This window comes from Anser brachyrhynchus (genome assembly GCF_964034855.1).
Source record: "Anser brachyrhynchus genome assembly, chromosome: 4".
NCBI classification, from domain to species: Eukaryota; Metazoa; Chordata; class Aves; order Anseriformes; family Anatidae; genus Anser; species Anser brachyrhynchus.
Window position 1 is genome coordinate 48,201,272 of NC_137698.1, and position 18,019 is coordinate 48,219,290.

Sequence of the window (18,019 nt, forward strand, 5' to 3'; positions counted from 1 at the left end):
AAGCCAGCGGCTGCTTCCGGCACTGAGTTTGATGTTTTCCATCACGTGTTTTTTTTTTTTTTTTTTGCTCTCCCAGGCCAGGGCTGACTTATTTTTACTCTGTGATGGTTTGCACCAGGACAACACACCTTTCCATCTTTCTTCTCAGTCCCTCTGCTCGCCTGAGTGTAGTGGGAACAAAGGTGCCGTGTGTCCCAGTGCAGTGACAGCCAGCAGAGCATCGTGCTGAAAAACAGGAGAGCTTCTCTGCCTTTGCTGAGACCAGGAACATGCACCGATTACCATCCCTGGCTCACCTGGGCAGCTAGAGGCCCCATGTGCAGATATTAGTTGCAGAGCTCTGTTCTCACATGTACAGTGTCTCTTATCCACTGTATTGGTAACATTCAGATTTCCTAGTTTTCAGAGTTTAAAGTTGTTGTTATTGTTGTTTTTCCTGTGTTTTTCAGTGTACTTTCGGTGGGTATCGCAAATGGTTTCGTTATGTCGGAAAGGAATGATTATTCAGGAATTCTGAGCTTGCATAATTCCCAGATTTGTCTAGACAGATATTTTCCATCTGGATGATACATGCAACACCGCACTAACATGAGTTCCTGTGTTACTTAATGCTGTCCTTTTTATTTATTCATTTATACACTAGCGTGCAGAACGCACACAGACCACTGGGCTACATCTGTATGGGGGAAAAAGAATTTGTTTGGCTAATCCTCCAGCAGGCAGCTCCGCTGTGACTACCCTGGATTGTATAAGTGCTGGACTCGCAGTGGCTTCTCTTTCGCTTTGCAAAGAATGAGACATGTTGTCGGCCCGCGGTGGGACAGCATTTCCTACGAGCTCAAGGCTTTGCACCGGTGTTGCCCCTGCGCTTCAGCTCATGCAGCTCGAAGTGCCTGGGAGAGCCCCCGACCGTGGCAGAGTGACAAGTCCGGACCTCCATCAGAAAGTATATTTGATTAATCAGAATTGCAGCCACACACACACAAGTTTAATCTTTCCCAGATCAAATTTTGGCAGTCATTGAGTGTCCTGCAGAAAGCAGCTCTGTCTCACAGAGGTTGTGATCGAATTTTGGCAGTCATTGAGTGTCCTACAGAAAGCAGCTCTGTCTCACAGAGGTTGTGCCGAGATTCCCTGCTCCAGAATTGAGCTTAATGAGCAGCAAAGTCCTGCCCACCCTTTGTCGCCTATAGGGAAGGCAGTGTGCGGGGTCACCAACCCTCTGCTTGACTACAGCAGAGCCCAATGGCCCTCTCCCCTCCCGCTGGGCTCACCTCCCCATGGTGAATTATTTCCCACCATGGGAAATGCTTCTGAAACACGCCAAGCTCGGTTCGGCACAAACACGGCTCACGTGAGGTCTTCCCAAGCAGTGTGGGGCAAAGAGAATGTGTGGGTGGGTGGACAGTAAGGGAGAACACACGGGGAACCTGTTTGCAAGTGCTGAGGAAAAATAAAGTGGAAGAAGCAGCGCACAGAACAAACAGGTGGCTCGCCTGGTGTCAGTACAGAGGTCTCCTGGTGCTGCCCAGAGCATCAGGGACCTCTCCCTGTTGCTACATCACCTTCTCCTCCACCTTGGCATGGGACTGAACTCCCGTCCAGCTCCCTGGGTATCAGCACGGATCTCCCCTGGCACCGGAGGCGGCAGCAGGAGGCTCCAGCTGAAGCCCTGTCTCCACGAGCCTGTTTTTTCTGGCGGCTCTGTATATAAACAGTTGTCTGGACAGCCACATTCTTCTGCTCTGCACTCCCTGCCCGAGTATTTGCATAGTGAGAAATGCGACAGGGTGAAGCACCCGAGCTGATTTTGCTCAGCCCCTAAGGGTTCCTGTCGTGGTGGAGGGGAAGGGAAAGAGGCAGGAGAGACACAATGGTCTGATGAGTTCTGAGGATTGGGCGAGGAGGCCACATAAATCCAAATAAAGCCAAGGACATGTAAATATCCACAGGCTACTACCCTGTGCTTCCCTGCCTATCTCTGTCTCATCTAACCCTTCCAGCAAAACAGGCATGATTTATCTGCAACTTCAGCAGAAACCACAGACCAAAAGAGGAATTCACACACTTGGAAACTGGGAAAGAGCAAACCCTGGCTGTCACACACCTCTGACTGGCAGGGTCGGTCTCTCTGCGAGCAGCTGGTCACATGCAGCCAAAGTAAAATTTCCAACAGCTGGATAATGTGACACACACTGCCGCGGCTCAGGGCGGGCTCATGCAGGTCTGGAGGCTGAAGCTCAGCCTTGTTTTTGTGACCCTCACCACGTCGTGCTGGATTCGAGGCATCCGCAGAGAGAGGGAGAGGCCAGCACTGCTCGGCCTTTCTTAAATGTAGCGGATTTGCAGCCTTTGCTTTTGCTGAGTCTTTGGCAAAGCACAGGTGGCTCAGCCCTTAATCTTCTGTGTTTTGAACATTCACGGGAACTGTAAAATGCAGCTTACTTGCCCTTTAGCCTTGCTAGCTCCGAAACATGAGAACTTCATGAGCCAGACCTTCGGCTGATGTAAATCACTGTTGGTCCACGGACTTTGGTGAAATTTCCAGCTTACATCACACCGGGGCTCAGGTGTGATGTCAGACAGCATTCTGACACGGCCGTGTCAGGGCAGAGCACCATGCCCACGAGGATGATCTCCATCAAGCCACCTCTGATTGCAGCTTTCCCAGTTCCTCTTGCAGAGGGAAGAGGCTTCAGGTCCCTTTTGGAGCAGGCCATGTGCCTGATTCACCTGCGAGGCCTGTGAGAGGCACACGATCCTTGTTAGGTCACTGTCTCAGTTAAAAACATCAATAAAGTGGTTGTGCTCATGCAGATGAAGGTTCTGGTCACAAAGCTGCTCCAGTGCAGTACAGGGTGGGACTTGATTCTAGGAACATGTAACTTCTGTAGCTCACACTTTTTTCTCAGGCTCTGTTCAATCCTGCTATTTTGACTTCCTCTTGTGGATTAGCCCCAGTAGGCAGCCACACCACACCGCTGCTCACTTCCTTCCCCCCTAAGCGGATGGAGGAACAAGAGAGGAAGGGCAAAAGCAAGAAAACGTGGGCTCAGATTAAATTCGTGAGGGAAACGTGGAAGAAGAGAAAAAGAAAATAAAGACAAGTGATGCAAATGCAACCACTCACCACCTCCCAAGGGTAGAGGGATGCCCAGCCAGTTCCCAAGCAAAGGACAGTAAGCGTCCCTAACTCCTCTCTTTTCGCTTTTTATTGCCGAGTGTAACACTGTTTGGCATGGAACATCTTTTTGGTTAGTTCGGGCCCTCTGCCTGCTTGTGTCCCCTACCAGTCTCTGCATTCCTCATGTCACTCTTTCTGTAGGGAATCGTACTCATTTAAAGACCAAGGTTGTTCCTACGTCTGCAGCAGGGAAACAAAAAATACTTGTTTGATCTCACAGTAGTGGAACTGTGTTGTGATCCATTTTAGCAAGAAAAGACTTTAGAATTCTGTGCAGAGTCCTGTCGTTCCAACAATCAATTCAGCGTGGGAAACCTGTTTGTTAGAAGTGACAAGGAGAAGATGGATGTTAGAGATATCAACTTTGCCAGCTTATCGCTGCTGTGACTGACATAGGATTCTTCTTGTATTTTGTCATGCATGAACAAGAAAGATGTCGACTCAGAGATGGAGGCTCCATGAGGATAACAAATATCAGTCCACCACACTGCAAGTTTTTCTCACCCAGCAAGCCAGCTGGATTCTCCCAAGCCGTGTGCCAGCCTTTATACCCGCAGTAAAGCAGAGGTCCTGTCACAGAAGCTTGCAGTACGATGTGCTTCTCTAATAGGGACGCAGCTCGAGGTCACGGTCACGCTCGGGTGCGCTCCCAGCAGCCCTGAAACGCAGGCCAGGCGCACTTGGCTGCAGCACCCCTCTTACACGTCTGAAGAGGTTAATTCCCCCCTGTCCCATCTGTGTTCCCTGCGTACCAGGCCTCCTGCAACCCCATAAAACATTAACTTAATAAAAGCCACGATGACGTGACAGCTTACTGCCAGTCACAAACTCATATTGATTCCTGAATAATTCATTTGGCAGAGGATGGGAAAGAAAAAGGTAATGTATGGGGGATTTTTGTCTTGGTAAACCGCTCACCCTGTGGCCAGTGCCACCACAAGCCATTTGTTTCAGGAGACTGTCCAATTCTGAAGGAAATTTGTATTTTCTTGTAAGGCATTGGGCACCTCTGACCCATGTTTTATCTTGCCACAGTTGGACAACCTTACTGATTTATTGCTCCCATGATTGATATCATGGCAGGAGACACATTTTTGGTAAATCTGAGAGCTCTAGGACATATTACTTGGCTAGAAAAATGTAGCTTAATGCATGGTGAGGAAGAATGCCCAGCCTAGCCCTAAACCTGAAGTCTCCTGAGTTCTCTGGCGCTGGAGAGCCCCGCACCTTCAGCTTCCCTGCATCATAGCTGTGAATGCAGCCCACTGGAAATTAAAGCCGCTCGTATCAGATGCTGTTAAAACAAAATGGTGAACAAAAGAATAACCAACTTTATTTGAAATCCTGTCAATCACTCATCACATAGTGCTTGTGGCAAAAACTCCGTACAGGAAACAAAGAACTAGAGGCTAGACATTTATTTTTAACTTGGGAGATAATTTGGTCTATGCAGCTCGTGGCTAGAATTTTTCATCAGAGAAAATTCACGCATCTTTTTATCCTTCAGATAATATTTTAAGATTATAAAGCATATTTGAACTTCCTGCGAAAACCTGAGGCCCCAGATGGCAAACTCTGAAGAGATAATATTCTTGCAGCATAAAGTGACGCTTTCTACAGTGCCTCATGTTCACTGCGAAGGATCCAGCTTATGCTTCAAACCAAATGCTTGCTCTATATTTAGCATGGCAAAGTCTATTGTGAAGCGGTGCAGTTTGGTGGTTACCACGTGCGCAGTCCCAGAGCAACAGTTTGGGTCTATCGGAGCTGGTTTCTGAAACGAGAAAATGGTTAACGCGCACGGATGTAACACGACTTGGAACAGCCTTTGGTTGATTCGGGGGAAAAAAAAGAACTTGAGTGGTCTTTGAACTGGCAAAGAACGCTAGGATGAGTGCCTACAAAGGGAAGTAGTGATCTAAAAATAATAACAATAGTTTAAAAAGACGCAACGTGAGGAGGCTGGTGGTTCAGTCTGCTCAGAGGGCGGCAGGCTCGCACAGGCTGCGGTCCCAGCGTTCAGGGGGCTGTCGGCGGGCAGCACGCCAGGCTCGGGGAGCCCCGGCTGTGCCTCGCTTCTGAGTTTGCACCGCCCGCGGGGACTCCAAGCCCCGTGGCGTGTCGCAATCGCCTCGCTCGGCTCTCGGCGGCTCTCAAACTTGCCTCAGAAAGCCGGCGGGACGAAAACCCAGGCAGGGCAGCGGCTGAGGGGAGGGCACGGCACGGCCGAGCCGGGCTGGCACCCCGTCAGGCGGGGAGGCGCCTGTGGCGGAGCCGGGTCGCCCTGGTCGGGGCTGCGGGTGGCCAACGGGGCCGGGGGGGGGCGGCGAGGGAGGCGGGCCGAGCCCGCCCGGCCCCGGCCCCCGCCTCAGGCGCCGCCGCTGACGAGCGGGGAAGGGCCGGGCCGGGCCGGGCCGGGCGAGCGGCGGCGGCGGGCGAGGGGCGGCCACTCGAGCAGCGCCCGCGCCCGCTGAGCGGCAGCACGGCCGCGCCGGGCCCCCGCGTCCCCTCGCCGCCGCCCCGAGGCCCCATGGCGGGGCCCGCTCTGCCAACGCCGCCTCCGCCGCTCTCGTTGCCGCCGCTGCTGCTGCTGCTGCTGCTCCCGCTGCCGCCCGCCGCTGCCGCCCCGGCCCCGGAGCAGCCGTCGTGCCACGGCGCCTTCGACATGTACTTCGTGCTGGACAAGTAAGGGCTGCGCGGGGGCTGAGGGGGCGGCGAACGGCCGCCACGCGGGGCTAACGGTCGCCTCACCGGGCTAACTGCCCCCACACGGGGCTCGCCGCCCCGGCCGGACTAACGGTCCCCACACGGGGCTCGCCTCATCGTGCTAACGGTCCCCGCACCGCGCTCAACGGCCGCCGCACCGGGCTAACGGTCGCCGCAGCGGCGAGTGGGCAGCGTTGTGTTTTTTTTTTTTTTTTTTTTTTTTTAATTTTTGTTTTTGTGAGGTAAAAAGGCGTTTTCTGAGTAAAATAGTGCCGGCGGTGGCCGTTTTTTGGGCAGCTGCCGCCCCTCCCCCGCGGCAGCTGCCGGCGGTGTTTGTGGCGGGGAAGTTTGCGGCGGCCGGGCTCGGCTGCTGCTCGCTGCCCCGCCGGGAAACGGCCCCAGAACCGCCCCCGGGAACCTCCGGGGGGTCCTGAGGGGAGCAAACAGTCCTGGGGGGGCTGGATCTCGCTGGAAATGCCCCCTTCCTCCCCCCCCTTTCCGTAACTCAGGCCTACAACTCACACGCTTCTGGTTTTCTTTCCAGGTCTGGGAGCGTAGCACAGAACTGGCACGAGATATTTGATTTTGTGCATCAACTGACGGAAAGATTTGTGAGGTGCGTTTTGTTCCTTGCAGTGTCTCTAATTCTGGGATAGCTTGAGAAAGCCCACGTTTTTGTAAGCTCGGTAAATCCCTCTCACAAACATGTTAAGAGTTTGGCTTCTAATGCCCTGATTGCGAGAAAATATTGGAAACTTTCCCTTAATTTTCTCATGTTTGGAACTCAGTAAAAAGGCGATAGTAAGCATCTTTAAACACTTAAGACTCTCAAAGTACTTTTAGGGGTGAATTCCTCTTTTTCCGCCCTTATTTTTCCCTGAACCACAGGGAAATACTTCTCATACATATTTTTCCCAGAACCACAGGGAGATACTTCTCATACAGCATTTCATGTATACTGCTTTTAGAGATCTAGATAAAGATGGCAATCTGATTACACCTCTGTGTGTACGTAAGTGTGTGGCGCAGGTGAAAAATGGGTTACAAGAAAAAGTATCTTTCAAGCTCAGAAAAATATACAGGAAGTTTATGCCTTGGTAACGGTGTATGTGTCATATGTACATGTAATCAACTTTATGTTTAACTGGCTCGCGGTACTGTCTGGCAAGTAGTGGTGCTGCAGAAATGGCTGTTGTAAACACTGGCTAACTGTACAAACAGCTGAGGGTGACTGGGATGTAGCATCCTGCTTTAAAAAAAAAAAAAAAAGAAGAGTGAAACAAAGAAAACCTCCAAAAATACAGAGACAGATGTGGCAGTTTTTGCTCTGGAAAAAGAAATTCAGCAAGCACTTATAATCTTGGCTTGCTAATAATAAGGGGATACAAATAGGCTTGCATAATTTAATACAGTGCCTACATCCATCACCTGTAAAGCAAGTTTTATGTTAAACAAATGGCTTACATGAGCTTCTGAAAGTTATTTTGTAAAGTTTCTAAGAAAAAGAGAGCCTGGGGACACTGTAGCACCACTTCTTTTTCAACAAGAACTGAAAAATACATTTGTCTCCATTAAAAGAGTGGTGCTTGTCTGGTGTAAATCCTTCCATTCACCATCTTCTGCAGCCAAATTAGAATGCCCTCTGCAACAGTTGTTGTGTAGTGGTCTGGCTGCATTATCTAAAATAATTTAGTTGGTAAGTTACTGCGCTGACCTTACACACCGAAGGAGTGTTAACAACAGTGCAGAGGCAGACAACCTAACCTAAGAGCATCTGACCTGGTGTCTGGCTGCTGGACGCTCAAGCTTACGTGGCACTAAGCCTTCACAGCAGGACCATCCATCATTTAGCTCCTGTGGGAGCCTGAGCAGTTCATGCTGTGCCCTCTGAGGGCTGATATGGCCTTTGTGCCCCCTTCAGGCCTCAGTACACTTTTAAACAGGGTACAGAGTCGACCCTGCCCTTTCTTAAATTGAAGAGAACAGGTGTGGGCAGAACCACAGGGAACCATTCGGTAGCAGGTTGCTTCGGTCCGCAGCTAAAGTTTTCACCTGAAGAATTAATTCACAGCTGTGTGACCTGTGTGCATCTGCTCGCCAGTTTGGCTCATCTGTTGCATGCGTGTTTCAGTAATAGCTCTGTTCCTGCCCTCCTCCATCATCCCGGAGTCCAAGTGCTGGGAACACAAAACAGAAATGGGGTGTCCTGAGAAGAGGACAGATTCATGGTTAGTTAGAGGACAGTTCAAGTTAGTTAAGTGGTAACTTTGAGGTTTTTACTTGTAGAGGGTTGCATCTCAAAGAGGGAAGTCTCGCATTGCTTGGGCTAGATAGATAGTGATCTAATTCAGAGGTGGGGATTTCAGCTGTTTGTTTGGCAGCTGCTTGTGGCAACTAAAACAACTGATAAACCCACAACTTAGATTATAATTGCATTTAGAGCATTTCAGATTATTTTTTTGTATTCAGTACCTTAATAGACTACAAGACTGGATCTTAAATCCAAGTTCTGAGTGGCCAAAGGTTTTCCCAGAACTTTTATTTCTGTGATGTCAATAATTTTAAGTTGCATCACTGACACAAAATAACTGAAAATGTATAGTCATTTATCTTTACAAGTGTTGTCTTTACTAATATTAACCCAATAAATCAGTGCTGATACACATATATCATGAATTATAAAATTTACCAAATATCTTGTCATGAATAAAAATTCAAGGCAGGTAGGACGGATGTTAAAACTTACCTTAGGAAAGTTACTGTCTTGGCCTTCCAGAACATCAGTTCTTAAGAGATGTATTTTTCCACTGATAGTTGGAGCTAACTCCTCTTAATCTTACTAAGAGACAGGTGGGCTTCTCAAAAAAAAAAAAAAAAGATATAATTCCTTATTAAAAGTAATTTCTTACAGTATTGCTTTGTACAATGACATTTCCCTGGATGATTTTACAGAGGTTGATCACAAGTGGCACAACTCTGTCAGAGACAAACACACTAATTCTGAAAGAGTTTGTCATGCCACTTCACTAGAGCTGAAAAAGCCAGACAGTACTGCTGCTTTGATTCTGGTGATTTTATGACCTAAAAGCGTAGTTGGAAATATACTTTGTGTTGAGATCAAACTTTAAGAAGGGGTAACTAACTTGTCATGTGTCCATGTTTACTGCCCCGGAGCAAGAGCACTTTGTGAGCGCATGGCCCTAACTCGTTTTTACACCAGTGAGTGATGATGAAAACACAACTTTTATACTTTGGTAGAAAACAATCTATGAATTTCACATTCAGTTGGGTCACACGGGTTCTTAACTCGTAAGTTCAGCATGTGTTGATTTGGAGTTCAGTCAGGAAGAAAAGAAAAATAATTCTAATTCTGCTACTTCATTCTCAATGCATGCCTGGAAAAGGAAGTGAGATCGGCAGAAACCCTTCAATTCCTTTCTCATTCTTATTTTCTAGTTCTAAAGTTGTTCTTTGGAAGTTAGGGGATAAAGACAATAGTAATAAATGAATACATGAATGGAATGCTGTGCATGTGTACATTTCATTTGTCTAAACTGTTGTTTTTTTTCTTCTCTTTCCCCTTTTAAAAGCCCCAAGATGAGATTATCGTTTATCGTGTTTTCCTCCCAGGCACAAGTCATTATGCCATTAACTGGAGACAGGTTAGTGCACTGCTTTTTTAATTCCCCTCTCCCTCTCCCCACCAAGGGCTCTTATTAAATCAGAGGAACAGTAACAGATACTGAACAATAACCGATACCTTTAAGTGGTGGTCAGTCACGTGGCCTCGGTGTAGAGATGGATTTAACTTTGTGAACATCTCAATGGAGAGCCTAGTAAAAGGGAAAAGGAGAGGGATGAGAAAAATTCTTGATGTGAATTCTGCTGCTGCTTTGCACACCAACTACGAGTTGCTGGTTTTTCATCTCTTGCATGACTCTGCACCTTCCTTGACACAACAGGAGAAATGATTTTTGCTTGTACTTTTGTAAAGCAAGGTCTTTAGATAAAAGTTTTCAGTGTTTATGTCCAGGTAAAGCACACAATAGTAAATAAATGTTTCCCATTATCTCATATTGTGTATGTTCTAATTATGACTTCAAAAAAAGTTTTAGATGGTAGAGTTTGTGCCACTTGAAAGGTTAGAGATCTTTGTGACACCATGGCATGTCTTGCGGTACCTGAGCTCTTCCTTTCTGTTGATGTTTTTAAGGGCAATGGAATGCAAGGCTACTCACTCTGATTTCAAGAGGAAGTGATGATTAGCAGCTACGACAGGTCAGGGATAGGTGATGGGGAAACAGCAGCAAAAAAATCAGGTAGAGGAGAGATTGTTGCAAAATTAACTACTGAAACCACAGGAACTGGAAACCATATTGTGGAATCCCTTGTTTCAGCAGAGGACAGTTGCAGTGCCCTCAAATCACCTGAGTCCTTCAGAAATCCTTTCAGCCCTGTCAAAACAACACACCCTAACTGTCTCCCTTCTGTCCAGAAGCCAAGCGCTATAAACAACTTTTTGGATTTGGAACATTTGGATAAATCATTTACAAATCATATTAATGAACTGTGGCAGGGTGGAAGTGAGGTAGTCCTTCCGTTCTGTTTCCTGTAGTGCAACTGATACAAAACATGATCTGTCATTTTCATTCAGGTTGGTGGTGTTTTGTTTTTTTTAGTAAAGGATACATAATAGCAAGTACAACACTGAAGAGAAGTGACCTTGGCAACAGACAAATGTCTCGCCCTATAGAAAAGGAGGCTGACATTCTAGAAGTAGGCTGTCTGAGGACACAGTTCTAAGCCCCTACCTGTTAAAGCACTTCAAAAAGTGGTCTGACTTGAGAACAGCTAAGTGCTCACGCCCCGGCCTGCACTTGGATGCTGGAGCTGCTCTCTGCAGGGGGAGACAAGGTTATAAGCCATTTTACCAGATGGCTTGAGAGAGGTCAGAAGAGGACATTTAAGCCTGTTCCAAGGACTGCTCAAGTCAATGAGACCCTTTCTCTTGATTTCAATAGGCTCTTAATCGCTGTCAGTAGTCTATTCCTTATCAAACTCAGAGTCAGCATTGATACCACACAGAGCACTTGGGCAGAGCTCTGGAATTGTGCCACAGGAGCACAAGTGCCTTTTTTATCGTTGCGTGCCCGTGGCACGCTTCAGGCTGTGGAAAGAACCGAGTTTTTCTCAGAAACCTAGTTTAAAGCATAGAAAGAACCCATTTATGCTCTTGTGGGTTCCTCTTTAGGACTTTTCTTAAATACAAGGTTTGCCAATTGTTTTGCGCATGTTTAGGAGGAATTAAAAGGAAGGTGGAGGGGAGACAGCAGTAACTGTGACCTGACCCTATCTACATGAGTAAGAATGGATAGATAGAGCTGGAACAGCTGTTACTTTAAATATTGAAGAAGTCAACAGTTAAAAATGACTTACAATTTTAATTCCCATTGTTCTGAACAGGAGGTGAGCAGGCTAAGTACAGCGCAGTATCAGGGATGGGTGTGCGTGATTATGGGATGTTCCAGCCATGTTAGTTTACATGCATTTTAGCTTTGCTGGGATGTTTTTCCCCTCACTCACTTGCTAATTCACCAATTAGCAATTTGTGAAACCTCAACTCATTCCCAGCAGTTAGTTCAAAGTAGAGAGGTCTTTTTTGTTTAAAAAGCCAAAGCATTCTAATTGTTTGCACAAAGTGATTGCTGCTTTTTCCTATATAATAAAGCTGTGGATATAAAGAAACCCACACCACAGTGCTAACGCCTCTGCATTGCCAAACATTTTTTGGGACTATGTGAATAACTGTGCAAAGAGAAGTCACTGATAACCACAGTACACACAATGCTGTGACAAATACTTGGAATAAAAGTAACACCCAAATGGAAATTACTGTTGTAGAGATGCTCATTTCCCCAGTGAAGTTTGACTGGAAACTGTATACAGACCGGTGAACAAAGATTTGTGTGTTCGCATTTGGGGCTCAGCTATACTACCACTTTTAAAAAGGGAGCTGCTCAGAAAAGCAGTTACACTTGGAAATGTCAATGTCTTCTGCATTCTCTTCTAGCCAGCTGTATGCTGGCCAGCAGAATTTCAGGTTTCTGTAAGCCCGATTCTGCAGCACTTAACTGGTGTCCATGGCCAGAACTAGCTGTGCTGATTCTGTTGGAGATAAAGAAAGATTATGTTCTGAAGGTGGAAAAATCGGACCCTTAAGTACCTGATGCATTACCAACTGCACCTTACCATGCTTGTCCATAGCCTGATGGAGTTCACTGAATATTGCTTTGCTGCTCACAGACAAGATGGGTACGAACATCCTGTAACCTAGCAAGATACTTAGGCACATTCAGTCTCAGTCACAAGAGCAAACCCTATGCTTTGGTGCAAGAAGCTTGCCAAAGTAGAGCCATTTACAGAGACTGTGTTCTTGCTCTTTATATAAAGTACAGGAAAGTTGGTGCCTGTCTGTCTTCTACTCAAAGCACATGCAGGAGTCCATGTTTTGAAGCATATATGTCCATGTCCATGTTTTGAAGTCCATGTTTTGAAGCAGAGTAATTATTATTGTTGTATCTAGCTCTCTGTAGTATTTAAGTAAATCCGAATTCCGGAGCATGCTCAGGTAAGGGAAGGTTGCTACGTTTTAATTTCCATTAAATTGATTTCTTTGTTTGCAAAGCTGGGCTACTTTGTAATCTCTCTTTACTAAATGGTCTGGTTTAACTTCTAAGCGTAGTTCTGCAGCACCCTGTCTTGGGGCACAGAAGGTAGGAGACGAGTTCGCTGTAGACTTTGGCCCAGGCAGGGAGCGGTGTTTGTAGACAGGCCCACGTGCCTCCCAGAGGAGTTGGCGCAGCCTCCCACGCAGCAAACAAAGCCTCTCCAGCTGGAGTGTGTAATGCTGGCACGAGGTCCTGCTTGTTGAGACAGAGCACAGCAGAGGTCCCCAAAGGGCACGGCTCAACCCGGCACCTCTCCTGAGTTCAGCTGGGCTGGGCTCTTACCCGCAGCCCCTGCTCACACAAGTTCACAAGATAATCCGAAAGAACCCTCAGATCAAAATGACAAAGTGCTTATAGCCACGGTTCAATTTGCCTGCCCACTACTAGATGCATTATCTGAAGTAGCTGCAAAGTTTGTAAGAGAGAACAGACAGGGTATGTAAAACAAATTAAATGTGCCTTTTCTAAAAGATAGAGGTGTGATGCAGCACATATGCCGAATGGGGAAGAGATATTAAAATTGTGATTGTTCAGCCCAAACACAGACAGGCTGCAAATTGCTGATTTTGTTTTGCCTTTTCTACCTCCCTCCCTTGTCTGACTTAAACCATGAAGCCAAAGGCAATCCAGCCTTTATTACCATTATTGAATTGTAGTGCAGTGGTGTCCAGACACCCAGGCTGAGGTCATGGTTCTGTTATTTCAGTACAGATGAGCTTCATATAAAACCAGACCTTCTCTGCAGAGTTTTGTGGCTATGACAACTCATTACCGAAACTAGGGAGAGGAGAGTTCTGAGAGCACTGCAGAGCAAGAAAGAGGGCTTCCAAGTACTACAGCTGGCTGAGTAGAGGGTCCTGTTACTGCAGGGATTCAGGCAGAGATGAGCTCCTGTGCCCTCCCTCTAAACCTCCTGGGTGTGAGTTTTGGTGGGACTTGGCTGATCTCTCTTGATGCTTGTTGGGGGGCTTGTTGGATGCTTGCTTGGGCCACAAGTCCTGCTTTCGCCTTGTGACAGCTGGAGCAGGGCTTGCTCCTACCTGACCCCCCCAAAGCAGGGGTGGAGCTTCCCTGTGTCTGGCTGGGCTGATCTGGTAACACGTGCCCCAAAAGGGATGGTGACTGATTAAGTTGCAGCTAAAAAACCTGTTGCTGCCAAAGATTTTCCTGGAACTCCTTGTAGGCAGAGGCCTGGAAACACCAGAGATTTCTGTGTGGCTGGGTCACAAGACATTTTAGATAAATAAAACTGAACTGATTGTACAAAAGCTATTTTTGCAAAATGAAATCTGTTTCAGAAAACTGGGACTTGAGTTGCTGCTTGTTTCTTGGCAGCAGAACGCTAACGCCTGTGATGTGCTGCCACTCATCCTGGCAAGCACTAAGTATGTGGTTTATAATCTGCGTTCATACATAATCAGTTTCAAGTTGTTTCTATAGATGCTGAATATAAAATATTTGGATCAAACAGATTGTATTATCTTACATAACTTGTTCTTCTCCATACATTCAATGCGACATTTTTTATTTTTATTTTTAATTGTATCAGTTGATCCTGTGATTGGGAGCTTATTGCAGCTATGGATTGTACTTTGGAACAGAGCTTCTAAACATAGAGGAACCCCATCAGCGGAACAAATGCCTAGTGGGTGGCATTCAGGCAGAGCGGCATATGCATTCTTTCTCATTTTGCTTGCCTTAAGGAAAGCTTTCATGCATCCTGCAATGTATTTTCCCTCCGTCTCCTCACCCCTGCTTATTTCCTCATTGTCACCTATATTTATTCTATATGTTCTGCCCCACATGACATGTCTTTACTTAGTGTTTTTTTTTTTTTTTTTTCCTAGGGCAACTTTCTGGGGGTTCACTGGAACTTTGTTTAAGAATTAAGAACTTCCAGATTTAGTTGGAAAAAATCTTTAACACTATCCTTACTGCTACTCCCTTTCCTTAGATAAAAGAGATGCCCCACAAATGCTGCTTTTGCCTATGGATACTGATTTTTTAAGGCAGAAGAGTTTAATTATTGCAGTTCTCTCCTACCCTATTAAATAGCCACAGACTGACCAGGATGATTTAACTAGAAATACGACTGCTATTTTAAGGGATTTCCTTTTCTAATTGCAGCGTGATCAGAAGTGAAGTCAGTTTAATTGAACAAAGTAAACTTAATAAAACAAAATTTCTGTTGGGCCATTTTAATGCTGAGGCTTGGTCACTTCTTCGTGGCATCTACTCTGAAACATTTAACCTGAATCCAGCTCTTTGACTCACTGAGGCATGTTCTGTTATTTAGGTTTAAACTAACTGTTAGCACAGTGCTGCTTCTGTTGTGAATATAAGATCTGCCTCCACACGTAGCTAAATGCCGTGTTTTACAGATTTTAATTTCAGGCTTCGTTTACGACAAATGCTAATTTTTTCCATCAATAAAGTAACATCTTTCCCCACTGTAAATCAATGCTGAAATCTTTAACCTTTTTGTTTTCAGAGAGAAAATCAAGCAAGGTCTTAAGGATTTGGAGGAGGTGAAACCAGCAGGTGACACATACATACATGAAGGATTAAAACAGGTAGGTTGTACTCATCCTCTTGCAATCAAAACATCCTCTGTTCTCACCCTTTGGGTAACACAATCTGTAACATAAATGGATTGATTTTATGTTCTGGTGAGTTACACTCAAATCTTTCTGGCTCTCTTGCGGTCCCGGGACTGCCCGGACACTAAGCAGATCCCATGCAGGAGGCAGACCAGCCATTGCAGGAATTTGCCATATGCAATTTCTTTGGTTCAGTCCTTCGCACCAGAGAGTGTTTCCTTTTTCTGGATCGAACAGCTGACACAGAATACCAGTTACATGGTAAATACACACAGATTTGTCAGGCTGCACATATAGCAGTGCCTTCTAAAGAAGGTTCTCATTGACAATTAACAGCACAGATCAGAATTTTAGAAACAATTGGCATTTTTTTGAACCACTTATAATTTCTTGAGATAAACAGTGAGAGTACACTCGGTCATTTTGCTGAAAGCCTCAAGCCCTGATGGTAAAGAATAAGGTGAGGATCTAAGCTTTCATGGTTATGGATAGAAACTTACTTTCTTCCTTTATGCCTGTAGAGCCAAGATTGTAATTATGATCTGTGGGCTGAAAAGCTAGGCAAACAGAAGTTTGTTGCTGTTTAAAAGATGGTAATGGTAAGCCACTCTTCTTATATCTTGGAACCTACTGACTGACATTTAAAATCTGCGGGTAGCAGAGAAAACCTTATGGTGAATTTAAAGAAATGTGAGCTTCAAAACTCAAAGCATCCATTCTGAAGGAATCAAGTTTTTTCATGAACTGATCAGTTACTGACCCTAGCACTTCAGAGATGCACTCGCTACTAACTGTAACATAGTGACAAATGATTTCCTTGTTAGTAACGTGTAAAAGGAAGGCAGAGGATTGTCAGAAGAGATGGGTTTGAAGATAAAGCAGCATGTTGTTTCAAACGCCATGTTAGCTTAAAAGAGACATCTTGGTTAAAAGTTCAGATATAATTTTAAGTTTGATAAATATTTTTTTATTTTCAGGCCAATGAGCAAATTAAGAAGCAAGGAGCATCAAGGTTTTCTAGTATCATCATTGCATTGACAGACGGCAAGCTAGATGGCCAGATTCCCTTGTATGCAGAGAAGGAGGTGAGCACTAGGTGAAAATGCATGTTGTATTCTGAAGAGCTTGTGTTGCCTTTTGAATGAAAAAATACTTAATCCTCTCTTCTGTTCCCTGGCAGGCAAAGATATCCAGAAATCTGGGGGCTAGAGTTTACTGTGTTGGCGTCCTCGATTTTGTGCAACAACAGGTAAGAACGTTACTATTTTAGATTAATGGGCCGTACCTTGTTACAGGGTTTTACGTGTTTCATGTTAAATAATATATAAATAGATTTTACTTACATTAGGCAGTACAATATTTTCTCTGGCTCAGGAAGCAGACACTCAAATGCGTATACAGGCATGAACAGAACGTGCGGGTGGCACTTCTGGTGCAGAAAAAACCTGCCAGAAATACCCTCACTACCTCATATCTTCCTGCAGCAAGGGACAGAGGTAAAACCTTCCATTAAGACACTAACCAGATTAGGCTACAGCTTGCATTAACTGCATAGCTATAGACAAGCTTTAAGCAGAACATGTAACAACCTTATGAAAAGGATAAAAGAAAATAAATTTTTAAAAAAAGGATTGATATCTTTCACCAACTAAAAACTCTTCCAGATCTGCCATTCTCTGGCAAAACTGTCCTAATCATCCCTGTAGCTACTTCTATAGTGTGAACGTGACTTAAAGGAGCAGTGTACAAGAGATACTTTACTATAATAAAGGCACGTAGAAAGGCTTTTTAACGTAAGGCAGAGCGAAGAGAGAAAGTAACTTTGGAAAGAGATGTAGAATTACTGCTGAAATACAGGCCCTAAAAGCTTTTTTTACTGTCGTTGTTTGACATGATGGATAGCTACTACACCATTTTTTTATCTGCAGTAGGTTCTCGCAGATCCTCCCATTTAGAAAAAACATGGGTAGCTTCTTCAATGGAGAGGGAACCCAAATTGTTCCTTCTCTTTGCAGAGTTATGAAAGGTGTATTTTTTTTGTACATCTGTTTATATTTTAAGGCTGAAAAATCATTTAAAGAGCTTCATTTGCCAAGTGATTCATGTGTTTCCATGTGTTTTCTCTCCAAAGCTTGAAAAAATTGCTGACACAAAAGAGCAAGTCTTCCCTGTCACTGGAGGATTCCAAGCACTCAAGGGGATCATCAATTCTGTGAGTATCAGGCAATAAGTTGAACATTTACTCAAGATAATAGCATACTCTCCACTTCCACTTGCTCTTCCAGGCAGAATTGGTTCCTAAATGTGTAATACCAATATATTGTGCTCTACACACAGAGATGCAGTTGTGTAAATAAACATTGCCTGCTGCTCCTGCAATTTTTCATGCTCAGACCTCATATAGAGTTTGATAGCTCCCAGCTCTATAAAGTAGAGTGGGTTTGAGGAGGATGCATTGAGGAATGGCTGCTACAGGCTTAATCTGAAACAAATTGAGACTTTTACTCCAACAGAGTTGAGAACAACTGGTTAAAGTTATTAAGAATGAGTGACAAATATATATTGCACAAATCTTGGTATACTGAGAAGCATTCTAAATATATACGTTAGCCTTGACTTCTAAATTTATACGTTAGCCTTGACATTAATTGCTTGTTTTTCTTGTAAGTAACGAGACTTTCAGTTCCTCCTAACATGCCATGAGAAACTCCCATCAGTGAGATGGGGCCCTTCAACTGCTTACTCTGATTTGCAAGCAAGAATCAAAGCAAGAGGAACATTTTGTTTGTGGTCAGGGGCCG

The 18,019-nt window shown here is 45.2% G+C and overlaps 1 protein-coding gene across 1 annotated transcript in view; it reads left to right on the forward strand.

Annotated features, from left to right (window-relative positions):
• Positions 1–5,198: 5,198 nt before the first annotated feature.
• ANTXR2 (ANTXR cell adhesion molecule 2) overlaps positions 5,199–18,019 on the forward strand; it is a 112,230-nt gene continuing 99,409 nt past the window's right edge. Inside the window, exons 1-7 of the mRNA XM_080591524.1 lie at positions 5,199–5,869; positions 6,435–6,506; positions 9,481–9,552; positions 15,110–15,191; positions 16,196–16,303; positions 16,399–16,467; positions 17,350–17,430. Of these exons, the coding sequence (XP_080447650.1) occupies positions 5,715–5,869; positions 6,435–6,506; positions 9,481–9,552; positions 15,110–15,191; positions 16,196–16,303; positions 16,399–16,467; positions 17,350–17,430 (639 nt within the window). The 5' untranslated portion in view covers positions 5,199–5,714. The remainder of the gene's footprint in view (positions 5,870–6,434; positions 6,507–9,480; positions 9,553–15,109; positions 15,192–16,195; positions 16,304–16,398; positions 16,468–17,349; positions 17,431–18,019) is intronic.